Consider the following 26,923-nt stretch of genomic DNA (forward strand, 5'->3'; position numbering starts at 1 on the left):
CATAAGGTCTCCCTGATAGCTACCGCCACACCCCCACCCCTACCTTGAGCTCGTGGCCGGTGTAGCACCCGGAAACCTGGTGGGCAGAGGTCAACCAAAGGGACCCCACCCTCCGGGCCCAACCAAGTCTCCGTGATGCAAGCCAGGTCCGCATGCTCACCCTCAACTAAATCCCTAACAAGGGGAGCTTTGTTAACCACGGACCTGGCATTCAGGTACACCAACCGGAGCTCAGGAGGCTGCACATCCTCGCTCCTGGAACCTCGGGGAAGAAACAGAGGGTCGGAGCGCCTCACCGCTTGCAAATAGCGGAGACGCCCCCCCCCGGTAATGATACGGCCCTCTGTTTATGCACCTGCTGCCATTCCCCAACGTCGTGGGAATCGGCAGTCCAACGACCCGCTCCAGAGCCCCGGAGACAACCACACCCTGTTCTCCCCCCGCACGACCAGACCCAAGCCTGGCCTGAGCCATGGTTGATTGACCACCCCCCATAGCCAAACAACCCCCACCCCATCCCACCCTTCTCCCTAACCCAATAAAAAATTTTGATAAAAAATTAACCAGGGGCCTCCTATTAAATTTATGTTGAAGGCTCCTGCCCAGCCATCTCTCCGGGTCCCAACAATCGGGCCCTTCATCGAGATTGGAGGTATTTATAAAGGCGGGTCGCACCCAGGAGAGGGGGGCACCCCTGAGGGCGAACAAGTCTGTGCTGGTGTATCGCCGCATATAGATCCGGCAAGTCCAGGATAGGCAGTCCCATAATTGGTCATGTCCATAGGAGGATCGAAGGACGGGAATAAATATCTGGATCCACACCCAACTTCACTGCCACTCAGTTGGGTGCCCCCGGAAGCAGGCCACCCCCCGCCCTCTCACGACGGGTTGCAACTCTGTTCCTGGGGGTGGTCCAAGATACACTCTGGGTAGGCATACCCCATAGAGCTCCCACCTCTATGGGGCTGCAGATGTAAAACCAAGCCACTCTCCCACCGTGGCTGGTACCCAGGTCCGACCAAATCCAAAGGGGAGAGGGGGGGTAGGCAGAGAGTTGGTCGGTGTATGTGTTCAAGGCAGAAGGGTAGGCAGGCCAAGGTAGTAAAGGTGGTCTGGAAACGCCGTCACCGCCGCTGAAGCGGTCCAAAAGCGGTGCAGGGACCACCTGTCGCCGTTGCTCCCTTGAGGTGACCCGCGGTCGTCTTCTCCGCCGCTGAAACGGCCCGAAGACGCCGTCGCCGCCACAAGCGGTCCGAGGCAGCATAGAAAGCATCGTCGCCGCTGGGATGACTCGCAGTCGCCCTCTCCGCCGCCAAAAAGGCCCGAGGACGACGACACCAAAAGCGGCCCGAGGCGGCCTGGGGCAAGATGGAAATGCCACCGCCGGCGAAAGGGGCCAAAAGCCCAGAAAACGCCGCAGCTGACCACCGACCACCGCAAACGGCCCGAGTAGGCCCGAAAACGCCGGTGCCGCCGAAGCGGCCCGAAAACAGACCAGATGTCGCCGCTCGGGCCAGAAGGCCCCAGAAACGTCACCGCTAGCTGCTGGTCGCTGAAAATGGCCAGAACACACTGCCGCTGCCGTCGCCGTTGCCGCCGAACGCGGGCCGTCGCCGCCGCTGAGCGCGGCCCAAAGGACCGCCGCCGCCAGCGCCGAAGCCGCCGCCCACGCCAGCGCCGCCAGCGCCGCTGTCAGAACGGACTCACAGGCGTCCCCCTCGCCGACCGAAGGCAGCCCGAGGACGCCGAAGGCGGCCCAAAACGGCCCGGAGCAGCAGGAAACGCCGCCACCGAGCGCGGCCCGAAAGACCGCCGCTGCCAGCGCCGAAGCCGCCACCCACGACGACGACGCCATCGCCGCCGCCAGAACGAACTCACAGGCGTCCCCCTCGCCGACCGAGAGCAGCTCGAGGATGCCAAGGCGGCCCAAAACGGTCCGGAGCAGCAGGAAACGCCGGAGCCGGCCACGAACAGCCGCAGACGGTCCGGAAAAAGCAAACAGCAAAGGCAAGCAGCAAAAGGCAAATGGATGGAAAAAAGCAGGGCCAGCAGACAGCAGACCGACAGGTCGACAGTTAGGAGTCTAAACGGACCACTGCCAGCTTCGTCGACCTCCTAACTGCCCCACTGCCTATAACCATAAGCCTCCAATCCCCATCACAGAGAGCCTGAAGGCTCCTGAGGGGCTCCAAGGGACGCCTAGCAACTGGAGCTCGCGGAGCTCAGCCGAGCACGTCTGCCATCTTGGGCATGCGTATAGATTTGATCCAGGAGGCAGTTTTATTATGTTCCACTGGGTTTTCCCACAGTTCTTTCCAAAAGTTTAAGGTTTTTTCTTTACATGGTAGAACAGTAGTTTGGACTTTATTTTCATCAAGTGAACAATAGAAGAGGTGCTGGTTTCTTCTGAACTGGACGTTTTCACGATATTGTTTTATTCGTCCCTCATATCTTTCAATTTTCTTTGCTGTTGCTATTACATGCTGTTTTAGGTTTTCCATGATTTCTGTTATTGTTGTTTCCTCCAGGTTATATTTTTTTTATAAACTATTTTTCAGCTTTTCGTTCTTTAGTTTTCCTTCTTTCAAGTATTTCAATTTGCTGACATCTCCTCATAGTTTTTTTGTTTTATTTTCAAGTCGAATTTTCCACTTTGGTGTTCCAGTGGGTTTCTTTTTTGGCATTTTATAACCCAATTCTGCAGTTATAACGGCGGCTGTACTGTAGATTAGTTGGTTTGTTTCATACAGTGTGGTGGATGGGATGGAAGTTAAAATGTTGTTCACAGCATTTAGTAGATCTTTCACTCATTTGCTATGCACTTCATGGATGGCAGGCAGTCTTTTTCTTTCTGTGTTTTCTTTGATGTGGTTTTCAATCTTTTCTTTCAGCATTTTTGCTAGATTACTTAGCTCTACACTTTCGAGTTGTTGCACAAGGGAATCTTCATCCTGTGTGGTGGCTTCTTCCACTGGTTGGTCAGTTTGTTCAGGTATTGGAACAATTTCTTCAGCTTGTTCATCATCATTGCTTGTTGTTTTCTTTTTAGCCATTGTTCCTAGATGTTGACTTTCCAAATCTGTAAAAACTTTATTACGGATGATGAAATGTCTTTAATCCATTAATCGTTGTTTGGTTACGTCACTTTCCGTATGCTTTTCCTTCCACAGTTGCATCATTCTTTTTTGAAATCCCCTGGCTGTTGGTTCTGCCTGGTAGTAGCATTGGATGATTTCTTGATTTTCTTCGGTTGTCGAGATTGTTGTTGTTGTTGTTGTTGTTGTTGTTGTTGTTATATAAAACTTTTATTCATAAAACATGAAACTCAGTCAACTGAACACTCAAATTGACTGGCACGAATGGTTGACACAGGTTGCTGCCAGCATCCTAGGTATCAACCAGGTTGTTGTTGTTGTTGTTGTTGTTGCTGTTGTTGTTGTTGTTGTTGTTGTTGTTGTTGTTATTATTATTATTATTATTATTATTATTATTATTATTATTATTATTATTATTATTATTATTAAACTGACCAACCTGAAAGTCAATTCCCTGGACAATGAGTTATCTTCCTCCAGTATCACTTTTTGAACAGGTCCTAACAGAAAGGATGACAACCACTAAAGAACAGTGCCCCCAGAGCTGTATCTGTGATTTTTCACTTTGTTTTTCTCCAACTACCCTTCTGCACATGGAGCCCTGGAAGAAGTTCAGGATCCCTAGAGAAGTTAGTTTTCATTGTAATTATCAGCCTGATCCTTAAGACAATTTTTACTATTTCTGCGGTGACTGCTTTTGATGTAAACAACAGACTGAAGCAATGTGAAAGGGATCTGGCATCATAAAAGTATAAATGCCACTGTGTTGCACACATCAAGGGAGAGTCAGGGGCTGTGCACTTGCATGTACCTTTCTCTCCTCACCATGTGAACTTCAGTTTGTCTCTGTCAGAATCGGGAAAACTACTGGCATTACCATATTGTGAAAGTGCTTTGAATTCTTCTATCTCTTTTTGTTGTTCTTGTTTAGAAACGGGAAAGGAATTGATTCAGCCCCATGAATTATGAACCTCCTGCTTCTGCTTCTCATGCTGCTGATGTCTCAACCAATCTCTGGAAAGCTTAGAATGAAGTGTCCACCGAGTTTAGAGCACCAGGATAACAACAGAAAATGGAGTTATTACAGGCTGGGAGACCATCTCATTAGTATAATTGTCACTGCTTCAAGAGTATCACGTATAACGTTCAGTTTCAATGTGGCTCCATACAGTCAGTCTCACTCGTAAGTTTAGTGTGATGGACTTGCACTGAAAGTTCTCCTTCTGTTCTTCTTATTCACCTTATTTATATATAGATATTTCTTGAATTGTTTTGATTTCTTAGGCTTCTTCCTTTTGTCTTATTTTGGGGAAAAGACACAAATCCAAACATGAGGCCAATAAAATCTGAAAAAAAGTCCAGATTATTTTCCCCTGCCTATCAAATCCAGAGTTTATCATGTGAATACTGAGTTTTTGAGTAAAGAACTGATTGTTGTAGTTTTCCCTTCCATTTCCAAGTTTTTTTCTTATAGGAATAGAGAATGGCTTATTTTTAGAGTTGCTTTTGTGGGTCACTTTTGAAAAGGTTTCTTCCTTTTATGATGACTGAATGAGTTTTAATCCTGGTTATTGAACAATGAAAATCAGCACTATTATAAATAATGATATATTTGTAACTACTAGCCATGATGGAGGTCAATCACCATTCCATCTCATGCAAAAAGCTGAAATGGTAAAGGATGACTATCATTTGTCTCTGGTTCGGGGTCAGTATTGGCTTGAGGACAAAAAGAAATATAAATGAATAAAATGTTTTGTTGTTGCTGTTGATGATGACATGAACTTTTTTTTTACAGTACAATACATCACGATCTGGCTAGAAACATTCGCTTTATTATTGCCATTGAAATGGTCAACAAGAATCCAAAGCTTCTGTACAATATCACCTTGGGCTACAACATCCATGACAACTATATGAACACACTTGGCACTTCAGATGCCTTGCTGGACATGCTTTCTACTGGAAAAGCCAATGTTCCCAATTACAGCTGTGGAAGGAAGGACAACCTTCTTGTTCTTCTTGATGCAGCTGGAAGGTACATCTCTGTACAGATGTCAACATTACTAGGCACCTACAAAGTTGCACAGGTTTGTGTATATGTTTCTCTAGCTGGTAAAGTGAGTGAGGCGGTAGTGGGTGAGTGATAGATCCAACCATATCTTCTCTATGGAATTCAAATATCTTGGGGATGGATAAAAAGACTTCAGAGGTTTTAGAGGTCAATTGAGAATTTATACAATTTGTAGTTTGCCTAAAATCAGGATATAGAAATTATTGCTGTAAAATTAAAGCTATGAAAACCTACAGACTCCAAATATTCTGTCACAATTTCAGTTTAAGACCCCTTGGATTGACAAATAATGACAAATAATATTAGCAGCCCTTGTCTCCATCTATTTTATACAACTGGAGAGGAAACTAAACAACTTCCTGTAGAAGGAATCCAGAATATTGAAGCAGAGAAATATGTAGCCAGCCTCAAAAAGATTAGCATATGGAAATAGATGAGCTGCTACAAATGTACTTTCCAAGTGGCCATGTAGATTTAAATGCAGAAATCCCTAAACATCTTGGATGAGTATTTACTTGAGCCAGGTTTGTGCAGATGGACATAAAACGCTTAAATATGGAAGATTTCTTATAATGAAGAGACTTGTATTTGTGGAGCTCTAGGGACAGAGTCCAGAACATATCTATTATTTGAATGTCAGTTGTGTATCAGAGAGATCTTGGACTGCACTTTAGATGAAAAACCTATTGGGATACATACATTAAAACATGGTATTTCCTTTGCAGATAGTTGTCATGGTTCCGATAGATGAAACCAATTAAAAGAACTTCAAGGCAAAGTCTTCTTCCTTAAAGAAAATTTTATTCAGGAAACAAAGTATCAGCACTTACATAGTTGAACCCAAGACGAAAATTCCCTTCCCCCTGCTACAAAGTAACAAGTCGCAATTCCCATCCCAAAAAGGCTGTCATAAATCAAATTCACCAATTAATCTAAAACCTGGGCTCTCCTCCCAACTTTTCAGCCCACCAAAACTTTATCTAGAATTGACCTTGATGCTTATACTATTGCAATTGCTATGGCTAGCTAAACCAGCTCAAGTATTCCCTCTTCCCCCTCCTTTCTCATCTGAAATACCAAACAACAGGGGGAAAAACCACAATGAAAGCAAAAGATGAAAATGGCTACAGTTTCTCAGTTGTCGCAACACTGACATTAGAATTTAAAAATTATATATAATATGGTCTTTTATTTGAACAAAACAGTTCAGTTGACATCTGCATATGTGAGTCTTATTCTGGTAACTTGTAGGGGTGATACAGAAATAGAGTTAGCATTTTTTTTATTCTTATTCTATTTTAGCTGATTTGTTATTTTATTCTATTTTATAAAGTTTTAATAATGGTCTGCATTTTATATTCTGTATCTTTTTTATTATTATTAAATTTCTATACCACCCTTCTCCGGGCAATAAAATGCAACATACAAAAGTTAAAAAGAAAATTAAATTAATTAGCCCTAGCAATAAATAGTTAAAATAAACTCAAACCCTTAGTCCAGGCCGGCCTGTTCAAGCAACCAAGTCTTCAGGTCACGGCGGAAAGAGCAAAGGTTGGGAGCCGTCCGGAGCTCAACAGGCAGTTGATTCCAAAGGGCTGGCACGCCCACAGAGAATGCTCTCCCCCTGGGGGCCGCCAGCCGGCAATCCCTGACCGACGGCACTCTGAGGAGGCCCTCTCTGTGGGAGCGCACAGGACGAAGGGAAGTTGACGCCGGCAGCAGGTGCTCCCGTAAGTAATCCGGGCCCATGCCATTTAGGGCTTTATAGGTCATCACCAGCACCTTGAATCTTGAATCTTGATATGGCTTAATAGCTGATCTGTCATAAACTCTTATATGATCATGAAAACTATGTTCAATTTATTAAAACTGATTATTCTGGACTTGGTATCTAAACATGACAGTATTCTTCATTGCTTTTTCAGAGCTGTTATGCAACTGCTTCAAAGACTCTGAGTGATAAAAGTCAATTCCCTTTTTTTCACTCGATGCTTCCCAAAGAAGGGATCTACTACCCAGCAATTATTCAACTTCTCCTCCATTTCAGATGGACCTTGATTGGTCTCTTTGCTACAGACACAGTGAATGGGGAGAATTTCATGAGGACCTTTATTCCTTTGCTTGTCAGAAATGGCATTTGTGTTGTGATGTCACAATTATTCTCAGAGACTGGAGATACAGCACACCTCAGGGATGCAGTCTCTAAATGGAGACATGTCAATGTCTTTGTTCACTTCTTGGAACAGATTTTTGTTCCCCTTGTCGACAGGATTCTTCCTTTCCATTTAACATTTGAAGATTTGCCAGGACCCATTGAAGGGAAAGTTTGGATCATCAGATTCCTGAAAGAATATCACATGAGAAGGAATAGAGTTTTCAAATACATCCATAGTTTTTGGACTTTTCCTTTTCAAGAAAAACAAAAGCCAAAAGATGACGAGTTTAAACCTACTTTCGCTGTGCGATCCCAATATCGAGATCAATGTTTTCACTGTTCTTTTTCAAAGCATGCCTTTTCTGTCAAAGGACGAAAAAGATGCACTCAGAAAGCACCGCTGAAGAGCCAAAATAACAAAAATGCTATCTGGATGTACAATGACCACCGCATTTATGGTATGATTAAGACTCTGGCCCATGCTTTGAAGACTGCATATTCCTCCAGATCCAGGAGGAGAAGGAAGAAAGGAAAAGAGATGTTGGGTGCTCCAAAGCTGCAGCCATGGCAGGTATGGGGTCCCAACTAGGATCCATCAATTTTCATTCTTCTGTAGAGGAAGAAATCCAAAGGAGAAAGGGGGGAACCTTCTCAATCCCCTTGCACTACAGAAGACCAACTGATTTGGCCAGTCTACTTGCTTAGATCATAATGTTCCAAATAGCAGGAAGTATGACAAATATAAGGGACGCGGTGGCTCAGTGGGTTAGGATGATGAGCTTGTCGATCAGAAGGTCGGCAGTTTGGTGGGTCGAATCCCGAGTGCCGCATAACAGAGTGAGTGCCTGTTACTTGTCCCAGCTTCTGCCAACCTAGCAGTTCAAAAGCACGTAAAAATGCAAGTAGAAAAATAGGGACCACTACGGTGGGAAGGTAACAGCATTCCGTGCGCCTTTGGCGTCTAGTCATGCCGGCCACATGACCACGGAGACGTCCTCAAACAAATGCTGGCTCTTTGGCTTTAAAACAGAGATGAGCACCAGCCCCTTGAGTCAGAAACAACTAGCACGCATGTGCGGGGGAACATTTACCTTTACCTTTATGACAAATATATTTTGATATTACCCATTGCAAAAAAATTAAAAAGATGCATGCATTTCTAAATATATTCCTGTATATTTGGGTTTGTGATTAGTGTCATAGAATTTTTAATTCACAAATTTGAAAGAGACCCTGTGACCATTTAGCCAAACCCTTCCTCTCTGCAGGAATCCCAGTTGAAGGTTCTCTGACTGATGGCTGCTTGGTCTTTGCATTCAGACTGTCAATGAAGGGGAGACTGATCTTTTATGGTTCACTGGCTCAACCTTAAAACTGCTTCTTCTTTTATATGGCTTTTCCTCTTATTCGGCTTGAATTTCCTTGTCACTGAGTTCATTTCCCCATGTCCATACCTCTGGAATATAACAGTGAACACATCTTAAGCTTTTTTTATAACATCTCCCAGTAATTGGAAGAATGCTGTATCTGCCCTTCTTCAACCAAAATATTTTGTAAATTGGAGAAGGGGTTCCCAGATTCCTTTTGAGTTTTATCTGTCAACACTGTGACAATGCATTGTCAATGCTCTGACCACTGAGAATCAGCAGCCATTTTACTTTTGCTTTTAATGTGCCTTTTCTGTTCTTCTAGAGTTCAGATGTAGAAGGGGGAATGGGGTAAATGCTTGAGGGTTTAGCTAGCCAAAACAATGCAGAAGTGTGGCAACTCAAGGACAATATCTGATAAGGTTTGGCAGGCTGAGGAGCCAGAGAGAAAAGTCCACATTTTGCGCTACTTGGAGAATGTGATTTATAACAGCTTTTGTGGGGTGGGAAATGCAACTTGTTACTTTGTATATGGAGGGAGGGAATCACAGTCTTGGGTTCAACTATATAAGTGCCCATACTTAGTTTCCTGAATGAAATGTTCCTAAAGGAAGAAATCCTTGCCTTGAAGTTCTTTTATTTATTTTTATTTATTTTATTTTATTAAATTTATATACTGCTCTATTCCCGTAGGACTCAGGGCGGTTTACAGGGAGGGTTAAAAACAAACATACAAAAATTAAAATCAGATTAAAATTAATTAAATCAAGTCCCCAAAATGTAGACTAAAACCCAATAAAATTAAAACCCCTCAGCCTGGGCCAGACAGCTCAAAGAGCCAAGTTTTCAGGTCCCGGCGAAATGAGCGAAGGTCGGGGGCAGTCCTAAGTTCCATGGGGAGTTGGTTCCATAGGGCCGGCGCACCCACAGAGAACGCTCTTCCCCTGGGAATAACCCGCTGGCATTCCTTAACCGGCGGTATCCTGAGAAGGCCCTCCCTGTGGGAGCGCACAGGACGAAGGGAGCTTGATGCCGGCAGCAGGTGTTCCCTCAGATAACCCGGACCCAAGCCATCCATATCTAGTTTCATCTAACGGAACCTTGACATTATCTCCATTAGACCAACAGGGCTTTTCTTGTCTTTCCTCAAGGCTAAAAGTAGCTCCTTTGAACTGTTCTTGGCTTCATTACTATTCATTAAAGCAGATCCAGCATTTGTGCAATGTTTTTTCCAAGTGTAGTGTCTGCAAGGAGACCTGGTACTTGAGCTGTCATCTCCCCGAACCAGAACATTCTCTTCCTGACATTCTTATGGATGCAGCTGTGTTTTCTCCATTGGCATCACACTGCTGATTCACATTTGGTTTACAATTGACTACTTTTTTGACATCACAAATATTCCTATCAAGTTTGGTATCCCTCATCCTTCTTCCCATCTCATTTTGCTTTTTCTAAGTGAAGAATCTTATACTTCTCTCTCTCTTAAATTCCATGTAGGGTTTTTTTTCCCATCCTATTTTGATAAACCATCAAGATGGGTTTTGAATTTTATATCTGGTTCTAATTTATACATTAAGAAATAATAAGAGGAAAAGTAGAAATGAAATCTTAATGAAAGATTTGAAGCTGCCATCTCTTTCTTCATATACAAGGTAGCATAGTATGTCAAGTCCTAACTGATAAAAATCAGATATTTTTGTACTGGATTTTATGTATCTATCTTTCTATATTAAGAAACAATATTTTTTTAAAGCTTGGGTTTTTTGTTTTTTGTTTTTTAAAAAAGAGACCTGAAAACTTGGCTCTTCGATCTGTTTGGTCCAGACTGTGGGGTTGTTAATTTAACTGGGTTTTAGATTTACTCTTGGGGCTTGAATTTAATTTAATTGTTTTAATTGTTTTTAATTTTTTGTATTCATGGTTTTAACTGCCCTGTAAACCGCCCGGAGTCCTACGGGAATAGGGCGGTATACAAATCCAATAAAATAAATAAAATAAATAAATAAAATAGTTTTCCCTAAGAGTTGCTATAAATGTTGCATTACAAAATCAAATTTTATCAACTACTTACCTATATTAATGATAATATAGAAGAATACATGACCAAGGACTACTTGTTATTTATAACTCCCCAGCTTCATGAGGGACAATCAAAATTATCTGAGTAAAATTTTTAAGGAAGTTTTCATCAACCTGATTATCACACCATCCAGCTCTCACTTAGCTAGGTTTTCAAACATCATATCAAGAAGTACTGTGTTAATACTGCACTGAAATCAAGTAATACTACCAGCTTTCCCACAACCTATTAAGGAAGTATAATGATATGTGGTAATAACCATACGGATTGGGGAAAAGACGCTGCCTAGAAATCATCAGACAAGAGGAGTGGAATAGCCCTCAACTGCATAATGAGAAGAAAATGAAACTCAGAAAGGATCCTCCCTAACTTTTCAAGATGCAAAAAAATGTTGACGGGAGATTTGCACTTTCAGACTTGCAAGATTCTGTTACTGTAAAAGGTAAAGGTAAAGGTTCCCCTGCACATGCGTGCTAGTCGTTTCTGACTCTAGGGGCCGGTGCTCATCTCCGTTTCAAAGCCGAAGAGCCAGCGCTTGTCTGAGGACGTCTCCGTGGTCATGTGGCCGGCATGACTAGATGCCAAAGGTGCACGGAATGCTGTTACCTTCCCACCGTAGTGGTCCCTATTTTTCTACTTGCATTTTTACGTGCTTTCGAACTGCTAGGTTGGCAGAAGCTGGGACGAGTAACAGGCGCTCACTCTGTTACGCGGCACTCGGGATTCGACCCGCCAAACTGCCAACCTTCTGATCGACAAGCTCATTATTACAATAAAGCAAAATTAGCTCATGTAGTTGTGTTTACCATCTGGTCTACCTCAGGGAAGATTAGACTGCCAGCCTTCTTATTGACAAATCCATACTTTCTGGTAATCATTTTTTTTCCAAGGAGTGTATGAATAACTTCTTCATTTCTTTCTTTGTTCAATTTATCTATGATCTGTTCTAAATTGTCCCCTTTAATAGGGAATTTTTATCAATTATAATTTGCCAATACATATTTCCTTCAGTATGTGATTGACAAATTTTGACAAACCTTTTTCTCTGTTAAAGATAAATGTAACATCTGTTCTCCCATCTCTCAATATTTGCAAGTTATTCAACTGTAGAAAAACGATTCAAATGTGAAAAGACCATGCGGGATAAGCTTTCCACTTTTAAAATTCCTAGATGTTTCTATTCTAGTTTCATTCCTTCCTGGAGAAGAATGAGTTTTGGAATATTTCGCACTGGAAATTGTATTTGGACCAAAATGGAGATGTACAACCAGATATGAATATAATGAGCTTGGTGGTTCTTCCCAAGGAGGATCCTGTAAAAAAGCAGCTGGGGAGTTTTGAAAGACAGAGACTTATTATCAATCAAGATACACTGTTCGAGTTAAAATTGCTCAACAAGGTGGGGAAAATATTGGAGTCCTTTTTCTGTTTTCCAAAGCTTTAGGACCCATTTCAAGTGGGTAAAGCCTATTCACCAATGTGGATGGCTTTCCCTGAGAATTGAATGTGGGGAGTAGATGCATTATAGGTCCATTAGATGACTGGGGAGGCTTCAGTACTATTGAGCACGTTGTCCTTTATATGCAATAACGTGGAGCACTGATTTTTGCTGATTCAGCAATGTCCAATATGAGCTACTTGGTGTCACATTTTTAGGACACACATCTTGGCCTTTTTATGTATCCTCTAAAATCCAGTATCTCCATAAATATGATGGTAGAGGCCCTCAGGTGCAGGGGATTGTGGTACTGATAGCCTCAATTTTGCTTGTTCCTCATCCTCAAATAGCAAAGAAGAAGGAAATTCTGTTGATCAGAGCCCAACTTCAAGTTTGGACTGAGTCAGACGAAATTGAATCAAATTGGAAGGAAGCTTTTTGGTCCAAGTGGGAAATATTTGGAATTAGGATTCAGCCTGTCCTGGTTGGTGACAGTGTCCCCCAAAAGAGCAGGTTCACAGTCAGTGATGTGTGGAAGTAGCCAGCTGGTGTCACCTAATTGTGGTGCTTCAATAGAAAAGTCCCAGATAGCTAATTGGGCCCTTCCCATACAAGGTTCATACTCAGGGTCCACATGCTTCAGCAAAAGAGGCATTACTTATGCTTTTTGAGAAACATGTTCTCATTACCCCACCTCAATCTCGTCTCACTGCAGAAATTAAGAAATTAATTCTAGAAATTAGGCAGTCAGTTTAATTTTCATTTGGCTGAGATGGCAATCATTTAAATTGAAGAAAAATGCAAAGAAATATCCTTTACAGTTGATAGTCATAACTTGTAAGGAATTTTTCTGGTGTATCTTAACTGGGAGATGGTTTTTCACTACTTTCCAAGGACAGGAGAATTGCAATAATTTTTGCAGTCCAGAAGAAGCCTTTGCATAAGCTACTGGTAAGAAGTTTATTTCTTCATCACAGCTTTTATTCTATGTTAATAAATCTAAAAAGAATAACAATGTAATAAACCTTTTAGAATAAAATTTATTCTAAAATTTAACAGACGTGGCGGAATGTACATTAATATGGCCATGAGGAAAAACTAATTAATGCTTAAATCTTTTCTCCATCCCTCCTAATTTTATTAAGCAGAAAATTCCATTATTGCAGTGAGATATTCCAGAAGCAAAAGGGAGGAACTAAATGAAGAATTTTTCAGTAGTTGTATCCTGCAAACAATTGGAACTAGTTAGAAATTTCAGACTGTTTGGCTAATGTTCATGTCCACCTCCATTTTCTATGGATGATGTCAGAATCCATTTATATCACATTTCATAAATGTATAGGTAGAACAATGTGCTTATTCTGGGGATTCTGCCATCTCTCCGAAGGGGGGGGAGAGGATAGACTTTAGGCGATCTTCAAACAACAGGGAACATTTGAACTGGGGGAGGGATGGGGAGAGACAGATCTGGATTGCATCTTCATTTACAACTGAAAAGGAAAGCAATAACCATAAAACCAAGGAGAGTTCCCTTTCCCATGGAAGGACCTGACACCTAAGCAAATGATGAGAGCCTGACCAAATGGATGAGGGGAGGGGCTGAAATGGGAATGCTTTATATAGGATTGAAATGTAACTTTGTTAGATTCCGTCTTGTATTGCCACAATCGATTCCATCCTACTAAACATTTTCCTTTTGGACTAAACTTGCATCCAAGAGTTCTTATTTCCTAAGATGTGGATTGAGGTGGGTCCTGACAGATGGTTAATCCTAACATATTTTCTTTGACATTTCTTCTTTTTTCTGCTTAGTCCCTGCCTCAGTCCAAATGTGCAGAAAGTTGTCATCCTGGATTTGTCAAGCAGGCTCGAGAAGGAGAGCCAATTTGCTGCTATTACTGTGTTCCTTGTCCAGAGGGGACAATCTCCACTCAAGAAGGTGGGTGACACCATAGTAAATGACAAACCTTGTAGAACTGGATTCATCCAAAGCATTTTCACGAAAAAGTTAAAAGACACATTGAATTTCAACTGTTTTCTTCTTTATTTTGAAACTGCAAAATGTCTTATTTAACAAAAATGCAAGTAGAAAAATAGGGACCACTACGGTGGGAAGGTAACAGTGTTTCCGTGCGCCTTTGGCGTCCAGTCATGCCAACCACATAACCACGGAGACGTCCTCGGACAAGCGCTGGCTCTTTGGCTTTGAAACGGAGATGAGCACCGGCCCCTAGAGTTGGAAACGACTAGCACGCATGTGCAGGGGAACCTTTACTTTTACCTTACCTTACCTCAAAAAAAGAACTTGGAGGAGGAGTTAGGAAGAGATAGGAGGGTATGGCACTCTCTGAGCTTGTGTTTTTCATTTCCCAAATTGGGCAATATCATCAGTACTATCGTGTTTCCCCGAAAGTAAGGCCTATCCTGAAAATAAGCCCTAGCTTGATTTTTGGAGGTAGGCCTAATATAAGCCCTAATCTAAGCTATTTTGGAGGCAAAAAAAAATTAACATCCGGTCTTATTTCCAGGGAAACATGGTAGTAAGGAGTGGGGTTTGCTCTCAACTTTTGTTCTAGTGGCTTGCCCTGCGATTGTTGATGGGAGTGATCTTGAAGTTTCTTTGCTTGGGCTGTTTACTGTTAGTGTGCTTGGCAGTTCCTTGATTAGGGTATCGTTTACTTCTTTAGAACGGATCTCTTTTTTTCCTACAAAAGAGGCACTAGGTCTTACTCTCCTCCAGCACTGACAGCCCTGCCTAGCAGGTCCACTTCTTCTGGGGCCAAGAGAGCAGCTTCATTCTGCAGCCTACCTTTTGCAGTCAGGCCTTTCTAGAAGGCCTATGCAGCCGAGTACCAATCTATGGATTCAATCTGTAGGTCGGTCCTCAGCTACACAGGCCTTGCAGAACCAAGCTATGGATTGAATCCATAGCTCAGCTCTTGGCTGCGCAGGCCTTCCAAAAAGGCCTGTGACTGAGAAATGCAGGCCTGGCTGCAGAAGAGGCCACAGAAAAAGTGGGCTGGCCAGGAGAGTCCTGGCTGCAAGGTAAGTGGGGGTGGGGCACGTGGGGCAGATCTCCTGGTATCAGTTATTCTCCAAAGAAGGCACTTATTGAAAGATAAAAGGAGAGAATATAAAATATATACTACTTTTGAATTTTCCCAGATGCAGAAAAATGCACCAAGTGTCCTGATCATAAATATCCAAATGAGGACCGAGACCAATGTATCCCCAAAGTTAAAAGCTTCCTGTCTTACAAAGAATATCTCAGCATCATCCTGGTCTCTTTTGGCCTACTCTTGTTCCTAACCACAAGCCTTATTCTAGTCATATTTATTAAATATCGAGAAACTCCCATTGTTAAAGCCAACAACCGAGACCTCTCTTACATCCTCTTGGTCTCCCTCTTGCTTTGCTTCTTGTCTTCTTTTCTCTTCATTGGCCAACCAAGGAAAGCCACCTGCCTTCTCCGACAAACGGTGTTCAGCATTGTCTTCTCAGCAGCCATATCTTCTGTTTTGGCAAAAACTATCATGGTGGTGCTGGCTTTCCTGGCAACAAAACCAGGAAACCGAGCAAAGAGATGGTTGGGGAAGAGTTTGGCCAACTCCATCATCCTTTCTTGTTCTGCTGTCCAAATTATCATCTCCTCCATCTGGCTTGGAGTTTCTCCCCCATTCCCTGACTCTGACTTCCACTCTCAACCTGGAGTGATCATCCTGCAATGCAATGAAGGCTCTGTTGCCATGTTCTACATCACCCTCTGCTACATGGGCTTTCTGGCTGCAATCTGCTTCACGGTGGCTTTCCTGGCCAGGAATCTCCCTGGGGCCTTCAACGAAGCCAAGCTGATCACCTTTAGCATGCTGGTCTTCTGCAGTGTCTGGGTGACTTTTGTACCCACCTACCTGAGTACCAAAGGGAAATACATGGTGGCTGTGCAGGTCTTCTCCATCCTGGCCTCCACTGCTGGACTGCTGGGCTGCATCTTCATCCCCAAGTGCTACATTATCATTCTGAGGCCAGACCTAAATACAAGGGAGCAGCTTACAACCAGAAAAATGCACACACCCCACCCCACCTCTTGCATGGAGTAAACTGCTGTCCTATCCTCTCCCAGAACCGCCGATCAGCTGGAGCCCAGCACTGATCCTGACACCTCTGCAGAGCCCTGACAGCCCTGCAGCTCTGGCTGTCTCTTCATTGGGCTTCTGCGGCGCTGCTGCTGCTTCAACTGATTCCTCTCCACCCTGCTACACGTACCACCTGCCAGGTATTCATGTACCACTGGTGCCAGAGGGGGTCTGTTCTGTGGGTGGAGGCTTGGCTGTGTTCTGATGGGGTGTAGGTGTGCTCTGATTGGGTGGGGCATAGCTGTGTTCTGATTGGGTGGGAGTGTGTTTTGAATGGGAGCTGTGTTCTGATTGGTTGGGGATGTGTTTTGAGTGGATGGGCTGGTCTCAGCTGCCAGCCTTAGACCTGAACTGGTGAGTTGTGCTGCTTTTGTTCGGCTCCGTGCTTGTGGTGGTGCCATGTTTTTATAGTGGGTGTCAGTTTGCTTATTGTGTGGTTTGGAGGGGTTTAAAGTGGCTAATGTTGCAGCACACTAAAAAGCAGAGTTATCACCCTGTCAACAGAAGTGCGTATAGTTAAGGCTATGGTCTTCCCAGTTGCAATGTATGGCAGTGAAAGTTGGACCATAAAAAAGGCTGAGCGCCAAAGAATTGAGGCCTTTGAACTCTGGTGCTGGAGAAGACTCCTGCGAGTCCCTTGGACTGCAAGGTGATCAAACCGGTCAGTCTTAGAGGAGATCAACCCTGACTGCTCTTTAGAAGGCCAGATCCTGAAGCTAAAACTCAAATACTTTGGCCACCTAATGAGAAGGAATGACTCACTGGAGAAGAGCCTAATGCTGGGAAAGGTTGAGGGCAAGAGAAGAAGGGGACGGCAGAGAATGAGGTGGCTGGATGGAGTCACTGAAGCAGTAGGCATGAGCTTAAAGGGACTCCAGAAGATGGTAGAGGACAGGAAGGCCTGGAGCAACGTTGTCCATAGGGTTGCGATGGGTCAGACATGACTTTGCAGCTAACAACAACATGGTGATGGTACAAACAGGACTCACAATTTTCAGAAGCCTCATCAATGAAGGCAAATATACATGTCCCAGAGGCTTGTGATGGATCTTGTGATGGGGAGGTTACATCAGGTCAGGGTCATTGGGAGGTGAACTGCTGATGGGGGAGAGGGATTGAGTGGGTTGGTTGAGGTCAGTGCTGTCTCTGGCAGGCTGTATGGTTGATTTGGATTCTGAGGGATTCGTAGGCTGGTTGTAGGTCAATGTAGGCCACCACCACCACCACCAATGACACTGACTTGATGTAACCTCCCCATCACAAGACCCAATCACAAGGAGAAATTTCCTGACATAGAACAATTAATGAGTGGAACAACCTGCTTCCAGAAGTTGTGAATGCTCCAACACTAGAGAGAGACTGGACAAGCATTTGTCTGAAGTGGGATAGGGTTTCCTGGCTGAGCAGGTGGTTGGACTAGAACAGGGGTTCCCAACCCCTGGGCCGTGGACCAATACTGGTTGGTGGCATGCCAGCAACTGGTCCACACAAACAAGCAAAGCCCCATCCATGGGATGCAGGCAGCAAACAAAACCACACACTCTCCAGTCCATGGAAAAATCTTTCTCCATAGAACTGGTCCCTGATGCCCAAAAGGTTGGGGACCTCAGGACTAGAAGACCTCCAAGGTCCCTTCCAACTCTGTTATTGTTGTTGTTATGCCTCTCAGTGATGACTCACACCTGACCCATCACAAGATCTTTCCAAATGTTTTGTTATCAGGCTAGGTGACATCTTCAGCAGAGTTTAGGGGATGTCAATATCACTGTGCTTCTGTTTATAAGGGCTTCAGATGTGGGTATGTCAAATGAGGACATTGTGATGGGTTAGATGTGAGTCACTATTGCAAATCCTACTTTATATCTATTCCAAACTTTCAGGATGGCACCCCTAACAAAATAATTTTGAAAATATATAGTTACCTTGACTTTGATGGTGTACATTGCAGCTCAACATACACTTAAATTGCATATGCATGCACCTGCATGCTGACCCACCACTTGCATGAGTCAAGCTGCAGGCTCTTGCAGAATAGAATAGAATAGAATAGAATAGAATAGAATAGAATAGAATAGAATAGAATAGAATAGAATAGAATAGAATAGAATAGAATAGAATAGAATAGAATAGAACAGAACAGAACAGAACAGAACAGAACAGAACAGAACAGAACAGAACAGAACAGAATAGAATAGAATAGAATAGAATAGAATAGAATAGAATTGCAAAGTCGCGTGATCACACAGAGAGACGGACACTGGAGCTGGGTAGTAACTTCTTTATTGGATCAGGAATGAAGCTGGGGCAAAGGGGTTACCTGGCGTCTATTTATACTTGCCCAGGTGAATCGCAACCAATAGATTCAAACCTGGGCTTCCCGCCAGTGCAGGTGGCCAATGAATTTAAACCCTGGCTTCCCGCCAGAGCTGACCATGCCCTGGGGCTGTCAACGACTTGCTCTATTCAGGCTTTCCCGCCAAAAGCGGTTGTAGCCTGGAGCTGTCCAGCCCCCTGCTGTGCTGACATTTCCGTGTATGCTTTAAGGGCATACACTACAAGAATAGAATAGAATAGAATAGAATAGAATAGAATAGAATAGAATAGAATAGAATAGAATAGAATAGAATAGAATAGAATAGAATAGAATAGAATAGAATAGAATAGAATAGAACAGAACAGAACAGAACAGAACAGAACAGAACAGGAATAGAATAGAATAGAATAGAATAGAATAGAATAGAATAGAATAGAATAGAATAGAATAGAATAGAATAGAATAGAATAGAATAGAATAGAATAGAATAGAATAGAATAGAATAGAATAGAATAGAATAGAATAGAATAGAATAGAATAGAATAGAATAGAATAGAATAGAATAGCAGAGTTGGAAGAGACCTTGGAGGTCATATAGTCCAACCCCCTGCTCAGGCAGGAAACCTATACCATTGCCCAATCTCTTTAAAACTTCCAGTGTTGGAGCACTCAAAACTTCTGGAGGCAGGTTGTTACACTGATTAATTTTTCCACCTGCCAGGAAATTGCTCCTTAGTTCTAGGTGGCTTCTCTCCTTGATTAGTTTCCATCTACTGCTTCTTGTCCTGCCTTCAGGTGCTTTGGAGAATAGCTTAACTCACTCTTGTTTGTGGCAACCCCTGCTATATTGGAACACTGCTATCAGGTTGGGGACCCCTGCTTTAATAGGAAGTGAGGAAAGTTCTCCTCTTAAACCTCTTGTCAACCAACAATGTTTTTTTCCCTCTGGTGGACCTTTTTATGGAGAGCCTCTACTGAAGTTCGTTCCACATTCCATGCATTAATCTGTTTTTTTTCCCATAAGGACCCTTTCATGCATAGTAGAGTCACTCCTCACAACGGTGGGTTACAACCCACAGAAATGGATTATTGAACAATCTCAAAAGCAATAAAAATGTTTCTCATCCTGTTCAAAATAAAACAAGAATAAAACATTGAGAGCAAAACAAGTTCTAAGTAGATAACATTATAATGGTGATTCATGTTAAATATTAGAAGACATTTCCTTAACTGTTCAGCATATCTTAACCAGCAAGAATATTTTGAACTTTATGGGAGATGCAAATTTAAATAAGGACTGTAAGAGGATATAAGATGAGGCAACCAGAATGATTAAACAGAAAATAAATATTATATTGATGTGATCATTATTTCTAGAAATATTGGGAAAAAATCATATATGTAACTGTTATTTATCAAAATAATAAGAACTGTATTAATTTAAGGTTTGCAAAGAAGACGTTTTGGGGGAAAGGGGGAAATCACTAAATGTACTATGTGGATTATGGATTATAGAAAGCAATTGTTAATGATTTTTCTTTACAAATGTAAACCCAGCAAACACACTGCTTACCAACTATTAAGTGATTTATGTTTTAAAAAATCAATAAAATAAATGGAAAAAAAAGAAGTTGTGGGAGCTTCATCACTGGGGGCTTTCAAGAAGAGACTCGACTGCCATTTGTCAGAAATGGTATAGGGTCTCCTGCTTGGGCAGGGGGTTGGACTACATGACCTACAAATTCCCTTCCAACTCTGTTATTGTCATGGTTCTGATTAATGAGACAGTTCAAACAACATTCAGGCATTGTTTTATCTAAAAAGTCTATAATAATGAAACGAAGCATCAGCACTCATGGATGGATGCCAGAATCTGAATTCTCCTCCCCTTGACCCCCACATCATACAGAATTTCCCTCCCTTATTTACACGTCATAAATCACATTTACCAATTAATTCAACACACGAAGTTTCACTTCCCTTCTGAAGCGGCTCCCTTATCTTGTCAAAACATCCGGGTTGCATTTCTCCCGTGTTTTAGTGATTCAAAACTCAACAGTTAAAGCAAAAGGCTGCCTCTTATATTGTCAGTGCAAAAACATGTCAATGTTTGCAGCATTGACAGTTATTCTATTCTATTCATCCATTCTGTGATTCTATGGATTGGCAAAAAACCCTCCCATCTCATTCACTTAAACTTTGAATTCAGATCTGGGACTTCCAAAGCCACATGGAGTCTCAAAGGATTCAGGCTGTTGCTTCTTCTCCTTCACATTATCAAAATCACAGTGATCTGCTCATTCCCTTATGTTACATCACCAGGGATGATCTCTAAACAGAGTTCTAGATATAAACATCAGCCTCCAGGGAAAAAAAATGAAATGATGTCATACATGAGAACTGCTGAAAGGCTAAAAAGTTGGTATTTCATTGAAAGTCTGGAACAGTATCAAGGAACTCCCTTCGTCCCCTTTTGAAGTAATGCATCTTCAGGGAAGCTTCGTTTCCTGCTTCTGACTTTATTTGAGAAAAAGAGGAGAAGCTACAAGGCAGGGGACAAGCAAACAAATGGTCTTCCAGCTTTTCCTTCTCGTGCTGCTTCCTCATGCAGCCGATGGGAAGGTCACTTGGAAATGCCCTCTAAACCTGGAGAGGAATGAAGCTGACCCACTAAACTTTTACAAGCTGGGGGACCTTCTTCTGGGTGGGGTTATCGGTGCAACCAAAGCATCCTTCCTCCCTTATGATTTCAACAAGAACCCCTCTATAAAGGTTTCTGGGTAAGTCACTGCAGGTACAATGAAACTGCTTCTCTGCTGGTCATTGCTAATTTCCAGACTTGATCTAGATGCAACTGCACTATTTCATCATTATCTTTCACCCATTGCTGTCTTCTTGTGTTGGAGAAAGATGCAGGGGAGAGTCACAAAGTCTGGCTTACAAGGTTCCTTTATATAGAATAGTGGTAAATATGCAGCAAAGTGTGTGTGGGGGGGGTTGTTGACATCAATTTAATAGGCAAAAAAGCTGTAAAAGCTACAACTCTTGTGTCCATTATCAGGTCTCCTCCTTTGATCAGGGCTCTTCCTTAGATTTTCTCTGTTGGTCACTCTTGGAGTTAAGAGTTTGGGTGCAGCAGTTCAAAGGCTTCAGCCCTACATAGCTTCCTGAGTTTTAAGGTCCTTTCTGAAATGTAAGATAAGACAACCTTGATTGTCATTTTTTACTCTGGGCACACTGAAATTCTGTTGCCTGCCCTCAAAAGTGTACACATACGTAACATACATATAAACGTGCTACATACAACATATCTATATACCTACTTCCTTGTGTATAAATACATATAAATATTAATCACTGTCCATCTTGAATACTGTACATAGAGGGAAAAGGAAGTTTGAGAGTTCATAAGCAGTTGGAACACAACTGTGACTGAATCTGGATGTTCTGCTTCGGATACTACGAAGCCCCCTCCTCTCAGAAGGTAACTGGGAAAACAGGTCATGAAGAGGATGTATAGCATCCCAGACAATCCTGCAGAGCCTGCTCAAGCATCACTTATATGCTGTGTCCTGGATAGAAAGGAGTGAACTGCCAATAATCTTTTCTGCCATCCTCACCACTCTCTGAGCTGCCTTCCTGTCTGAAGCAGCGATGCTTCCAAACCAGAAGATGTGATTTTCTCATGTGATGCAGAAAATGCAGGTGCTGCTGTGCCTGCTTCACCAGTGTCTCACTGTTGAGTGACTAAGCCAGCCTACTTGTTAGCTGCACAACACCCAGGAATTTGATGCTGGTAGCCATCTCCACAGGTGAACCATGTAAAGGAGACACTCACTTTCTTTCATGTCCTCTAAACAGAGAGATCTTAACTGAGTGGCAGAACATGTCTGCTCCCCCAACACCCTATAACTGATCATTACAAAGTAAGTGCTAGTGAAGAAACTAAATTCTTTGGGGGAGAATTTGAAAGTGACTTCTCTATCTTCTGAGCAAGAGCAGATGGATGAAACCTGCAATATCATTTTCCAGCATAGAACTAGGATGGACAGGGTGGACGTTTCAATGAAGCAGGAGATGTAATACTAGGACATCATAGGAGCTATTTAACAACTTAGGAAATGGTGACTTCTCTCCATGGAAGCATCTCAACAAAATCTGGGTGGTCACCATTCAAAGATTGTTTATTCAGCTTGCCTTGGGCATCCTGAAGCATTAAGGATTATAAAGATATAAAGGAAGATATTAACCTTCCAGCCTGTCACTCCCAGACAATGTGCAGATAGCAACAATGAGGTTTACTTGAGTTTGATCTTGGAATTCCTGGGAAAATTCCAAGAATAATTCAAGGAGATTTCAGGGCTAAATATAAAATGGGTCTTTTAGTCCCCTGCTTAAAAAAAAAAGTATAAAAGAAAGGAATTCAAGAAACCAGGTAGGAAAAATACTCCTCTTCCAAAATTTGTGCAATTATGAATCCTAATAAAAATATTTGTGACAAAATGGCATACAAACCATTAATTTTAGATAACACCAGACTTTTGTTGATCTAAAAGGGCTCTGTTACAGCAAAATTTGGAGTGTGTTTTTCTTTAATTTCATAATACATTTTCTATGTTACACACTAATAAATTAAAAATCTTATTCTTGTTTTCACTATTTTACTTAACTTCATATTTCCTATTCCAAGACTATTTCACAGATGATAAGGACATATTTCACATGATGATAAGGACATAAAATGGATAGCTGAATATTTATAACATGTAAGCATTGTTTTGATAGATTGTTCAATGATTTATGTTACATTTAGATAGAAACCCTTGTGCAGTCATATAAAAATGACATTGTTTTCATTAATAATGGTGTGAAATATATACTGTATATATATTTTTTTCAGGAAGGGATCCACATTTTCCTGGAAAATTCTCTCTTTCCTTTTTGCCATCCAGGAGATCAACCAGGATCTCCAGATTTTACCCAACATCTCCCTGGGCTACGACCTCCATGAAAACTTTTTCAGTCTAATCATAACTTTGGATGCCTTACTAGATTTGCTCTCAACAGGGGAGGCAAATATTCCAAACTACAGGTGTGGGAGCCATAAGAGACCTCTGGTAGTTTTTGAAGGGTCCAATGCTGATATCTCCATCCAGATTTCAAATATGTTGGACATTTATAAAATTCCACAGGTGTGTGCATGTGTTGGGGAACACTACTTCTCCTTTGAATTTTTCACGAAATTAACAGGCAGCTTTTCATCTCTGAAACCATTGGCCTAATGTAATTGAGTGGTTCTAAATTCACAAAGAGGGGGAAAGGTTAAAACAACCAGATCTAAAATACCTAAATCCAATCCAAGTTAGATTCTTCCTATTTGTGGAAGAAACATCTCCTACTCAATGCTAAGTGGGAGGGAGTGCAACCTACGAATATAGACCAACCAGAAAAATTATGAATACACTCTTGTTGAGGTGGTTTTCCTCTAACATAGTATAATTGGGATTATTATCTTAGATTTTAAGTGCTAATAATATCTTGGCTTGGATTTGACTCAATCAATCAGAATAGAGCTAGAAGGGACCCTGGAGGTCTTCTAGTCCAGCCCCCTGCTCAAGCAGGAGACCCTACGCCATTTCAGACAAGTGGCTGTCCAGTCTCTTCTTTAAAAACTCCCATGATGAAGCACCCGCAACATCTGAAGGCAAGCTGTTCCACTGGTTAATTGTTCTCACTGTTAGGAAGTTTTCCCTTGATTCCAGGTTGCTCCTCTCCTTGATTAGTCTCCATCCATTGTTTCTTGTCTTGCCTTCTGGTGCTTTGGGAAATAAATTGACCCTTTCCTCATTGTGGCAGCCTCTCAAATACTAGAACACTGGTATCATGTCCCCCTAGTCCTTCTTTTCTCCAGACTGGCCATACCCAAATCCTCCAACCATTCTTCATATGTTTTAGTCTCCAGGCCTTTTAACCAGCCTTGGTGGAGCAGTGGGCTAATGCCTCCTTAAGTAACACCAGCTGCCTGCAGTTAGTGCAGGTTCGCATCCCACCAGGCTCAAGGTTCCATCCTTCCGAGGTAGGTAAAATGAGGACCCAGATTGTTGGGGGCAATTAAGCTGACTTTGTAATAATGCCACTTGGGGGGCCCCAAAAGCCCTAATAAGCAGGCATATACATAGAATGAAGGCTATTGCTAAGCACATTGGTTTGTGCTTAAATTGTAAGCCGCCCTGAGTCTTCGGAGAAGGGCGGGATATAAATGGGATTAAAATAAAAAAATAAAAAAATAAATCATCTTAGTTGTTTTTCTTTGCACTTTTAATAAATAATACATTTTTTCCCTTTTCAGATCAGTTATGTTTTTGCTTCTCAGACTTCACAGAATGACAAAATTCTCTCCCCTTTTTCCTACCGTGTGGTCCCCAAAGAAGGAGCTCAGTATTCCGCAATTATCAAACTGCTCCAGCATTTCAGGTGGACATTGGTCGGTCTGGTTACTCCAGACTCTGATGGTGGAGAGAGATTCATGAGAAATTTGACTCCTCTGCTTGTCAGGAATGGGATTTGTGTTGTTTTATCCCAAAGCATCCCTGTGGCTGCCCCTCATGTACATATTGATTCTTTTCAATTTTACAAATGGAGACAAGTCAATGTCTTTATTTACTCTGTGGAGATTGATTCCTTCATTAGAGGAATATTCATTACTCAGAAGATAATTGAAATTTACACAAAACCCACAGTCGGAAAAGTCTGGATCACTTCAGCTTTGTGGGATTTTACTTTGGATTTACAGTATAGTGAATTGATTATTCCATCCATCTATGGCTATATTTCCTTCTTGATCCAGACAAATAGAAATGCCCAATATGGTGATTTTCAATCTATTTACAACTCTATCATGGGCTTTATGAAGAAAGCATTTCATTGTTCCTATTCCAAGCATGGCTTGTCCGTGAAAGGCTGGACAAGATGCCCAGAGAAAGAGGACCAAGAAGCTCTGCCCCGAGAGGAGATTGAAGGAATCCTGTCTCTGGACAGCTACATCATTCATCGCTCCATCTGGAGTGTGGCCAGAGCCTTAAATGCTGCATATTTATCCAGACCCAAGAGAAAAATGAAAAGTGATAAAGATCACTTAGCTGTTCAGCAACTGCAACCATGGCAGGTATTCCCTCTGCAACATTTTCTGGTGACGTTCTTTTCTATATATTTTTTTAAGCTGTAAACTTATCTATGAAGTTCATTACTTTATTCAGACATTTATCTTTCCTCTTTATAGTCCTGGACTAACTCTGTGTAAACATCATTGGTAATGTGGGCCTTTTTCATCTCCTGGATGAATTATTGCAACTTACAGTATATACCGCTTCACAGGGCTTTGTAGCCCTCTCTAGGTGGTTTACAGAGTCAACACCTTGCTTCCAACAATCTGGATCCTCATTTTACTGACCTCGGAAGTATGGAAGTCTGAGCCAATCTTGAGTCAGTGAGAATCAGACTGCTGAACTGCTAGCAGCTGGCAGTCAGCAGAAGTAGCCTGCAGTAATAGCTAAAGTAGTAGTAGCCTCTTGCTAATAGCTAAAGATTTCCCTGTCAATCACGTCCGACTTTAGAACACAGTGCTCATCTCCATTTCTTAGCATTGTCCAAAGACACTTTCTATATTCAGTAGCCAACATAGCTATACAACAAAGGTGCATGGAATGTTTTTACTTTCTCACCAAAGTGGTACCCATTAATCTACCTGCATTTAAGTTTAAGTTTAAGTTTATTTGATTTCTATACCGCCCTTCTCCCGAGGGACTCAGGGCGGTTCACAGGGCATATATAAATAGCAGTACAAAAATTAAAAAGAAATTAAACCAATGCCCAATTAAAATACAACAACAATAAAATAGTAAAAAACCCATTAAAAAAACCATATTCCCCCATCAGGCCAGACCAGCTAGTTCAAATAAGTGGGTCTTCAGCCGTGGCGGAAGGAGCGAAGGTCCGATGCCATCCGGAGCTCAACCGGCAGTTGGTTCCATAATGCCGGAGCACCCACAGAGAAGGCCCTCCCCCTGGGGGCCACCAGTCGACATTCCCTGACCGGAGGCACCCTGAGGAGGCCCTCTCTGTGGGCACGCACAGGGCGGAGGGGAGTTGACGCCGGCAGCAGGTGGTCCTCAAGGTATCCCGGACCCATGCCATGTAAGGACTTAAAGATCATAACCAAAACCTTGAACCTCACCCGGAAGACAACTGGTAACCAATGCAGCTCGCGG

General features: G+C 42.3%; 1 protein-coding gene across 1 annotated transcript; it reads left to right on the forward strand.

Moving 5' to 3' along the window:
• Nucleotides 1–1,498: 1,498 nt before the first annotated feature.
• On the forward strand, nt 1,499–16,306 carry LOC308661354 (vomeronasal type-2 receptor 26-like; the record flags this gene model as incomplete). Its single annotated transcript, XM_081316274.1, has 4 exons — nt 1,499–2,007; nt 4,894–5,185; nt 14,034–14,148; nt 15,375–16,306. 4 exons carry the CDS (start codon nt 1,499–1,501, stop codon nt 16,304–16,306), a joined length of 1,848 nt encoding a protein of 615 aa, XP_081172400.1.
• Nucleotides 16,307–26,923: the final 10,617 nt, after the last annotated feature.

The sequence above is a fragment of the Vipera berus genome (assembly GCF_964194415.1).
Source record: "Vipera berus genome assembly, chromosome: 2".
Taxonomy (NCBI): domain Eukaryota; kingdom Metazoa; phylum Chordata; class Lepidosauria; order Squamata; family Viperidae; genus Vipera; species Vipera berus.